The following is a 9,987-nucleotide window of genomic DNA, read 5'->3' as shown; positions in this document are numbered from 1 at the left end:
CAATTATAATAAGCGACCGATACAAGAGTATACGGATCAACATTTTAAAGTTTGCAGCTGGTATCTAACTTGGCCAGTATTGTATAGTGATGAAGATAGTTGCAGTCTTCAGGGTGGAATAGACAGGAGGGTTAAATGGGCAGAAGCATGGAAGATGCAGATAAATGCAGATACATGAAGCACTCTTAGAGAACTAATATGTACAGGCAGTATACAATAAAAGGCATGATTTCGAAGTATAAATGAGCAGATTATCCATATACACTAATACTTAAAGTTGGCAGGGCAACTAGATAAGTGGCTAAATAACCATATGGGTTGCATTTGTTTATAAATAGAGGATTAGAAAATAATAGCAAAGAGATCATGCTAGAACATTATAAATCATTGGGTAGGCCTCAGCTGGATTATTGCGGAGAATTCTGGGCACCACACTTCAAGATAGATGTAAATAGCTCAGAAAGTGTGGGGAAGAGTTGTACATGGATGTTACCAGGGATCAGGGACTTTAGTTACGAGGAGGTATTGGAATTTTTCGACTGTTCTCCTTGAGTGTTTTTCAAGGTGTTGACAGGCTTTGATAGAGTAGATAGGGAAAACAATATCACGTCTGGTGATTGGTCAATGGATTTCAATCCATTGGGAAAAAATCCACAGGGGAGATGGAGATTCTTTTAATGAGAGAGTTGTCGCGATCTGGACCGCGCTTTCTAAAGAGGTGGTGGAAGCTGATTCCATAATAATTAAAAAGGAAGTTGTAGAGTTATTTGAAGATGAGGAACTTACAGGGTTATGGACAAAAGACGGGGGTGTGAGACTGAGCAGGATTGCTCCTTCAAAGTGTTCTAATTTCAGTAAACTTACTGCTGCAAGCTTCTGTGATTCTATCATTTGTAACAGTTTTTTGAAAGTGAAATTTGAATTGTTGATGCATTCATATTTCATACGTGAGAACATCTTTGTACAAAGGGAGGCAACTGGAAATGGATCTCGACCCCCAATTGAAGAAACAACTGCGAGGAATTTGGAGTATGCAGTTGAGGGCTCAGCCCGAAATATCGGTAAGCACGGACAGATGCATGCGACAATATATCATAGATTATTTGCCATAAAATGATCCTGGATGTTCTCCGACAACCCACCGTAACTTCAGCGGAAATTCAGTGAAAATGTCAGAGAAACGGTCGTTTCTGCATGGCTTGCGCTGATCTTCCACCTCAGTTGCGACGGAACGTGGGGATATCATCCTTGGACATTCAATGTCTTCATCTGCATCAATTCAGCATACCAGGGGTAAGAATTACGACTAAACTCCTGGATATTAAGCATCGCGTGAGTCGAGCATACAAAAAATAGATTGGGGAGGTTGGCACGGTCCCATAGAACCACGTTCTTGGAAAGAAAATATTGTGGGCACTGTTTGCCCAGCAGACTGACCTGTCTGAGCTCTTTGCAGGTGATTCTAGCAGTTCATTTTCCAAGACAGATTGCTACCCCTTGTCCTCTTTTAATTTTGAATTCTTTATTTCGTCTATTTCTGATTATTCTTTTTAAAAAGTTGGTGATTCTTACTCGGGCGGTATTGATAGGTGGCAATCTGGGTGCTAGTCCTAACGTTTTAATCCAGAAGCCTGAAAATCAGACATAATGACCAATACCTTGAGTATTAAATTGAGATTGGGACCTGTCTCCTCCCCACCATTACAAATAAACATTCCAAAAAAAAGATGTAGTTTGTGGAAGTCTCGTCGATATCCGGGTGCCTGACCTTGTGCACCAGTCGCTGAAGGTAAGCATGCAGGTGCAGCAGGTGGTTAAGAAGGCAAATGGTATGTTGGCCTTTGTAGCGAGAGGATTTGAGTACAGGATCAAGGATGTCTTGCTGCAGTTGTACAGTTTTGGTCGCCTTATCTGAGGAAGGGTGTTCTTGCCATGGAAGGAGTTCAGCGAAGATTCACCAGGCTGATACCTGGGATGGCAGGAATGACGTATGAGGAGAGATTGGGTCGATTGGGCTTATACTCGCTGGAGCTTAGAAGAATGAGAGGGGATCTCATTGACACTTATAACATTCTGACTGGACTGGACAGGCTAGATGCAGAAAGGCTGTTCCCGATGGCCGGGGTGTCCAGAACCAGGGGTATCAGTCTAAGGATAAGGGGTAGGCCATTTAGGACAGGAATGAGAAGGAATTTCTTCACCCAGAGAGTGGTGAACCTGTGGAATTCTCTACCACAGAAGGCAGTAGAGGCCAATTCATGAAATATATTCAAGAAGGAGTTGGATATATTTCTTAAGGCTAAAGGGATCAAGGGGTATGGGGAGAAAGCAGTGACCGGGTACTGAATATGGATGATCAGCCATGAACTCATTGAATGGCGGAGCAGGCTCAAGGGGCCGACTGGCCTACTCCTGCCTTTATCTTCTATGTTTCTATGACCTGGGGCCAATGAGGTCAATTGTGCTGCTCACCGTCACCCCGTTTACAAGAAAGCAACTCAGCCCAGCCCCATTGATTGGGGCCAAGACACTTCATGACTTTGCTCACCGGACTTTGGATCAGATTGCATTGTTCAGGTTAATTAGTTGCTTGATTTTAAAATCAGTAAGTACTGCAGTAAATGTCAAATAATGAATTTCTCAGATGAGTCTGGTATATAAATGCTTCCTTGATTAACTTTGTCATTGAGTGCAGTTTACTTATTTCTCTCTACAGCTTCTAGTTCCGATCAGGTAACCTACAGTGCAGTACAAGGCACGAAGCCCATGGAAGGTAAGGATTCTTTTTGTTTCTTGGCTGAAGGGATTTGTTTATCTCTTAGGGCTTGATAACTACTGTGAGGGTAGCGATTGTCTTGACACTGTGAGAAGTTATCTGGGAAGGGGCTTAAAGATTGGTGCATTCCAGGACTGACACGCCAGTACCAATATTTGTAAATGTCAAAATCACTATTGGCAATTTGTAAGTTCCATTTTTGGGGTAAATTATCCTTAGAACCAGCACACAATCTCTCCTGTTCTGGTTTTTAGATAGACACTGAGTGAAGCATCGTAATTGGCCGGAATAATAATGTTGCAATAAACTAGAACAACGATAACAAATGTTTAATATAAGTTGATCGATAGAGTTGAAGGCAAATAACTTATACATTTTGGCAAACGTGCTTCATTTTTGGACATTTAAATCAAAGTTATGCAATCGACAGTTATATATCATCCTTAGTAAACTGTCGGGAATGGCATGTTCTAATCATATGCGCTATATTTTTTATTATGGATACTAATACTGTTGTCTCAGTTCATTTTCGCTATCGATTAATTTATATCAAGCTATCATTCAGTATATCAATCTGTCTGTCTCTCTGTCTGTCTATCTATCTCTCTAGCTATCTGTATATCAGCAATATATTAATCTATATTAATGAAGCCTCTATATTGTAATTTTTTCTCTTTTGTTTCTATTTAGATGATACCAAAACTGCTGTTGAATTAATCTATACGGAGGTCACCATCAGAAACTCACGAGGCAGAGGTAAATTATGTCAATTTATCACATCTGCTGCTAAGGGAGATGATAAGCTTTCTAAAATCTGAAATCAGCTGTTACTTTATGAAATGTATTCACTGCAGTAAAAGTGTAAATTAACCCGAATGTGAAAAAAGGAGTTTCGAAAAGCAAAATCTTGCATTTATGTAGCGCCTTTAATGTAGACAATCGAGCCAAGGCGAATCAAAGAGTTACAGTTGTGGGGGCGGGTCTTCGGGTGGGATTGTTGGCGTGGAAGTATCTTTTCACCTATCGAAAGATTAATGAGTATGATAGAGGCAATGGGTCGTTCTGTTTAAGAACAGTTCTTCGTAAAACTGAGGCTTTACACTGGAGTAGAATCGATGAGATTAAGGTGGATCTCACAGATTTTCAAAATCAGATAACGTTCTGAGGCTGCAGATAATGTGGGGATACTTCGGCGGCTTGATATATTGGGAATGAGGTTATTGACATATATCGTGGTAATTTAAACATAACTTATCCTGGAGGGATAGCAAAATACTGCAGATGCTGGAAATCCGAAATAACAACGGCCTCTTAATCTATTTCATTCCCTGTGCCTCTTTAGTCTTGACAAAGGGTTTTGACCCGAAACGTTGACTCTAATTTCTTTCCACGGATGTTGCCTGGCCTGCTGAGTTTTTCCAGCATTTTCTGTTGTTATCCTGGAGGGAAATGGACAGGGACTGGTCAAAGGCTGTTTGTCAAACGCGGACACGTTTACTCTCCTACTAAAATACAGAGAAGTTCAGTGGGTGTAAACACAGAATTTGTCCCTATCCCGTCATTTTACCGCCAGGGTGGGTGAGTTTAAAATGACCCCGTATTAGGCTGGATTAATCTAACTCTGTTCATCAACGGGCCCAGATTGTTTCCTTTATAATGCATCTGCTTTATTTACAGATAACTCTGTTGGTGCCTCAGGAGGGAAGCAGGTAAGTGTTCTTTAGAGGGGAAAGATGCTGCTGATAAATACCACAACCAATGCGGGTAGATTTCTAACTTTCCGCTGCAAAGGAAAGCATTGGCCGTCCGTTATAGGAATAGCCCAATTGAAACACACAACCTTATCGAAAAAATATTCGGGTAGGATGTGAAACGAGCAGCTCATTTGCTGTCACACAATATGGACCCTCTGCCCAAGAGCAATTTATCCACGATGTCTATTATTCTCCATCATTTGGGGCAGATATTCAGCTTGTTCTTGGGGCGTAAAGTAGGGCGATGAGGATCTTTGACGCATAATAGAAACCGCCCACTTTGAATTGTCATTGATTTGAATTAATTTTAAAATCCGGCTGTTCCAATCCACGCCAGTTTTAAGCCAGGGCGCGTTTTGTAAAATCTACATCATCCTGTCTGCAAAAGTCACCTCTAAACTTAAAATATTGGGTCAACCTCACTAAAGTAGCCAGTGAATAATTAACGTATGTCCCACCAATTATATTAAAGATTAAGTTTGCAGTTGCTTACCGATTGACAAAGTTTCATTCCCCCTAAGGACTGTTGCCATCGTGGGTACCCAGGCATAGCCCTTATGTTACTGGACGAGTCAATCACGATTTCTCGACTTAATGATCTGGGGACACGTGTTAAAATCCCACCATGGCAGCTGGGGACATTAAGTTCAGTTAATTATATAAATCTGGAATAAAAGTTTAGTTTCAAGGTAACCATGAAACTATCAGATTGTCATAAAAATCCATTCGGTACACTAATGTCCTAAAGGAAGGAAATTTGCCACCCTTACGTGGTCTGGCCTACATGTGATTCCAGGCCCACAGCAATGTGGTTTACTCTTAATTGCCTCTGAAATGGTTTAGCGAGTAGGTCAGATGTACCAAACTGCTACAGAAAGATCTTAACCCTATGGACTGCAGCGGTTCAAGAAGGCAGCGCACCATCACCATCACAAGGGCAATTAGGCATGGGCAATAAATTCTAGCCTTGTCAGCGACGCCCACATACCACGAATGGTTAAAAACAAAGCGTCTGTTGTTTAAATTTAGTCAGTGGTGTCTTCATTGCTGCTTTCCTTCCAACCACTTTATTTTGATTTTTACCTGTAAAAGTAAACTCAGGTAGGAATCAAGTGGAATTGATTGATCTCAGCTAGGTAATTGTCACTAATTTTGACCATGCTGTAAATCGGGCGATATTGAATTGGTCATTCCTTTTCCATCTCTCCCGACTTGCCTTCCACGGATATCACCACTGATTCTTTCTCGCCAGCTGCTTGCCACCGCCCAAGACCAATTTCAACACCATATTCTTTAATTCCAGGATGAAAAGGATGGTCCCGGCGATTATTGTATCACATACGCCACGGTTAACCTTGCAAACACTGACGCTAGTCTGGAAAGTGATCCAATGGAAGAAGAGGACGGCTGTGATACAAATGTCTATGCAAACTTTCCACGGAAATAGGAGCAAAGCAGGATTAAAACGCATTAAAACAAATAAGAATGGAGGCAACGTCAATCAACTTGTGCTCTTATCAAACTACCTTCCATCAGGGACTTCAGTGTGAAGGCTGGTTAGGCCATTGTTCCTAGTACAAGACCTTCTAGGCACAGAGTTCCTGCCCGCCAGCAATTCAGTTTAAACAAATGCTTTTCACTGTCAGGGCTTTATTTCTGGAGGGACATCATGTCGCAGGTTTTGGTGTTCATATTTTGCAGAAGCTTTCTACGGATGGCTTTGGTAAACACGAATGAGCGGAGCTGGTTACTTTTGAAAAGATTCTGGGGGGTGGTTAGTGTCAATGGTTGAGAGGATGAAGAAGCACGAAGTTTTCCAAAATAAAGCACAGCGTGGAGATGCTGTGTTGGTGAGTTTGAACAAGAGTGCCACATTTAATACACTTGGTTGGCAAATTTCATGTATCACCTTTGACGTTGCTCACTAAAAGTGATGGGATGGACATCTTCTATAGTAGATGAGAAGGCAGCCACTGTTAGTCCAGACATGGTACGTGATGGACAGGAAATCAAGAGTGGTTCAGATCATTTAGTGATACTGGTAGATGCAGGACAACATAAGGGTAGGCAGCGCTATTGATTTGTGAATTGAAGCATGACACGTGCAATTTTTAGTGATTTAATGGACGTCTCGGGAGGACGTTATTTTATGATTAATATTGAATAGAACTGATGAGGCACTAACAGAATGTAGGTTACAGTGTGGACCAAGTGTATTATCTTTCACAGTTAAACGAGTGAAACTTACATGGAAAGATGTTCATTGGTTAATAATAAAGCAGCTAAAATGTAACTTTTAATACAGAATAACGAAACTGGGTAAACATAGTAAACATTACTATTGAAAGTGTTGTTAATTAACTGATGTTCTAGTAATCATTAGGAGAGGAACGGAATTAATAATTCACAGCGAGTCTGATCAGGGATATGGTTGCAGACCGATCGGCATAAATAGATGATAAATTGCAGAAAATACATATTGGATGGGAATGAGCATTATTACAGTATTTCAAAAACTCAGATATAGGTCGTATAATTCGAGAACAAGCAATGAGCAGGTTTGATGTCAGAATGGGGGAATTGATAGAGAGACAGCAGAAAGGGACAATATTGGTACTTTACCCAATCTTTGTAGGAGACACAGTGACTGCAGGAAGATTGGTTGGCCCTATGGTAAGGTTAGCAGAAAGGATGAAGGTCACTTTTTAAGATACATAAGCTAACGAGGGGCTGAGCACCATTGGCGATTGTTTGTAGTCTGGGACAAAGCTATTTTCACTTCGAGAAAAAGATTTGGAAAGCCAAGACAAAAAAACAATTTGCAGGATATTTCAATCTTCAGATTGTTGGAGATGGTGTCACTGATTACCAATCTGCACTGAACCCAGTGTCCATTGACAATCAACAAATACGGAATGAAGACTCTGTTCATGACGTAGCTAAAACGGAATATTGCTATGATCAACTAAGGACTCGGGAATAGTTAATGAAAAGTATGGTCAATCAGATTGACTCCAAAGTGCTATAATTTATTGATGGTAGACTGTTGAAAAGAATATCCAACAGGAGATACAATCATCATACATACAAATCTTCATCCCATCTGGAATTAAATATTTTCAGTCATTCCTTGTCGACAGAATGTTGGAAAGAGATGCATTAATGGTTTTGTTTGGCGCTAATAGCGGGGCTGTTGCTAGCAGCCACAGCAGTTGTTATGCTGATTTACATGGTCACAGTTGGAGGAGCGATCCGCTCTACTTTGCGCTAGGTCGTCTGAACAGCGAGAGTGCACTGGGGGAATTGATAACTGACTGAATGGAAACATTATTTTATTCATAGACTATATGCGCAGGAGATTTCATGTTGAGGGACTCATGTATTTTGAAACTCAGGCGCTGCGTAGAAGAGATGCTGTGGGAATGTGAGAGTCCGGGCAATGGAAAAGCAGGACAGGGCATTTGCATACACTGAAGCGAGGTAATATTCTGCTGGGCTACAGATATACTGTCAACACAAACCACTGGTGATTTCTAGGCCATACTGGTCTGTGGCATTATTTGTGTGCACATCAGTTCTTGCATTGGTGTTTGACAAATGTCCAATACCAGGTGGAATGGCATCACTGTTAATCCACACACGTTCAAGGAAGTCTATTTATGTGATTGCAATTAAGGGAGAGTTATTATTGATGACTGGCAGTCTGATGTGGGAGGAGTGTCTGTAATTAACGAAAGCTTTGGTTAACAGCTTCACTTTGACACTGGTTTTCAGACTTCTCTCCTGCATTATCAAGTTTCTACTGTACAATGAATATGTTGCAGAGATCAGTAAAGGTCTTTTTCCGAGTGACAGGCAGTGACTAGTGGGGTAACGCAGCAATATGCCCTTGGACCCCAGCTATTCACAATATATATTAATGAGCTAGATGAGGGAACTAGATGTAATATCTCCAAGTTTGCAGAAGACAGAAAGCTGGGTGAGCGTGTGTGCTGTGAGGAGGATGCTGAGAAACTCCAGTCTGATTTGGACAGGTTGGGTGATTGGGCAGAAGCATGGCAGATGCAATATAACGTGGATAAATGCGAGGTTATCCACTTTGGTGTCAAAATCAGGAAGGCAGATTATTATCGAATGGCAATAGATTGGGAGAAGGGGAAGTGCAACGAGACCTGGGTGTCCTTGTGCACCAGTCGCTTGAAGGTATGCATGCAGGTGCAGCAGGTGGTTAAGGTGGCAAATGGTATGTTGGCCTTCGTAGCGAATGGGTTTGAGGACAGGAACCAGGATGTCTTGCTGCAGTTGTACAGGGCCTTGGTGAGACCACATCTTGAGTATTGTGTGCAGTTTTGGTCTCCTTACCTGAGGAAGGGTGTTCTTGCCACGGCGGGAGTTCAGTGAAGATTCATCAGGCTGATACCTGGGATGACAGGAATGACGTATGAGGTGAGATTGGGTCGATAGGGCTATTACTCGCTGGAGTTTAGAAGAATGAGAGGGGATCTCATTGAAATTATAAAATTCTTGCAGGACTAGACAGACTAGATGCAGGAAGGATGTTCCCGATGGTCGGGGAGTCCAGAACCAGGGGTCACAGTCTAAGGATAAGGGGTAAGCCATTTAGGACAGAGATGAGGAGGAATTTCTTCACCCAGAGAGTGGTGAACCTGTGGAATTCTGTACCACAGAAGGCAGTAGAGGCCAATGCATTAAATAGATTAACTAAGGAGTTGGATATATTTCTTAAGGCTAAAGGGATCAAGGGATATGTGGAGAAAGCAGGGACAGGGTACTGAATTTGGATGATCAGCCATGATCTAATTGAATGGTGGAGCAGGCTCGAGGGGCCGAATGGCCTACTCCTGCTCCTAACTTCTATGTTTCTATGTTTTTATGAACTGAGCTTGTTTTTCTTGCTGCAGACTCTGCTCGGATTATCAACTCAGATTAATCTTAAGTGCTAAAACCTGTGTGAACGAAATTACCTGAGTACCTGAAATGTTCTTCCTGGGCGGTCTGTGGGATCAGCCCAGCATATGTTGCAAATTGTGTAAACAGGCCTAAAAGTAAAAACATCTTCACAGGAAAGCACAACAGTAGAATGTTTAGAATGATTTACCCATATCTGTAATGCTCTGGACTATGTCAGCCAGGTCATTTGTGTTTAATGGAATGGGACGAGTTTATGATGGCAATTATACCACTGCTCTATATGGTAATAAAGTGCCTGAACAGTTAAGCACATGTTTGTTCTGTCGATGTTTTTATTCTGTTGGCTTTTGTATGTATCGATGATGTACTAACCATAGACATGCAACAGTATTACAGTATAGACACTAATCATAGAGCTAATCCTATAGGACAGAATAGGCATGAATCATAGACCTGCACCATTTTGATAGTGCAGGTGCTAATCATAGACCTTTATCAGTATTACAGCATAAGTATTGATCAAAC

General features: G+C 41.5%; 3 protein-coding genes across 3 annotated transcripts in view; 2 read left to right on the top strand and 1 right to left on the bottom strand.

Annotated features, from left to right (window-relative positions):
• LOC147084992 (Fc receptor-like protein 3) overlaps window positions 1-9,987 on the bottom strand; it is a 405,119-nt gene that overhangs the window by 125,916 nt on the left and 269,216 nt on the right. The gene's annotated exons all lie outside the window — the stretch shown is intronic.
• On the top strand, window positions 929-9,789 carry LOC147084999 (uncharacterized). The gene is made up of 5 exons (XM_085979314.1): window positions 929-1,061; window positions 2,717-2,773; window positions 3,467-3,532; window positions 4,454-4,485; window positions 5,834-9,789. Exons 1-5 carry the CDS (start codon window positions 929-931, stop codon window positions 5,975-5,977), a joined length of 432 nt encoding a protein of 143 aa, XP_085835440.1. The 3' UTR covers window positions 5,978-9,789.
• The window catches only part of LOC147084998 (Fc receptor-like protein 2), a 27,896-nt gene continuing 24,372 nt past the window's right edge, over window positions 6,464-9,987 (top strand). Inside the window, 1 exon segment of the mRNA XM_085979313.1 lies at window positions 6,464-6,593. Coding sequence (XP_085835439.1) covers window positions 6,464-6,593 — 130 coding nt within the window.

Source organism: Somniosus microcephalus, unplaced genomic scaffold (assembly GCF_052327205.1).
Source record: "Somniosus microcephalus isolate GS21.2 unplaced genomic scaffold, FLI_Smic_1.0 unresolved_chr9, whole genome shotgun sequence".
Classification (NCBI taxonomy): Eukaryota; Metazoa; Chordata; class Chondrichthyes; order Squaliformes; family Somniosidae; genus Somniosus; species Somniosus microcephalus.
Note: the sequence above shows the minus strand (reverse complement) of the source record. Positions and strands in the feature narration are given on the sequence as shown.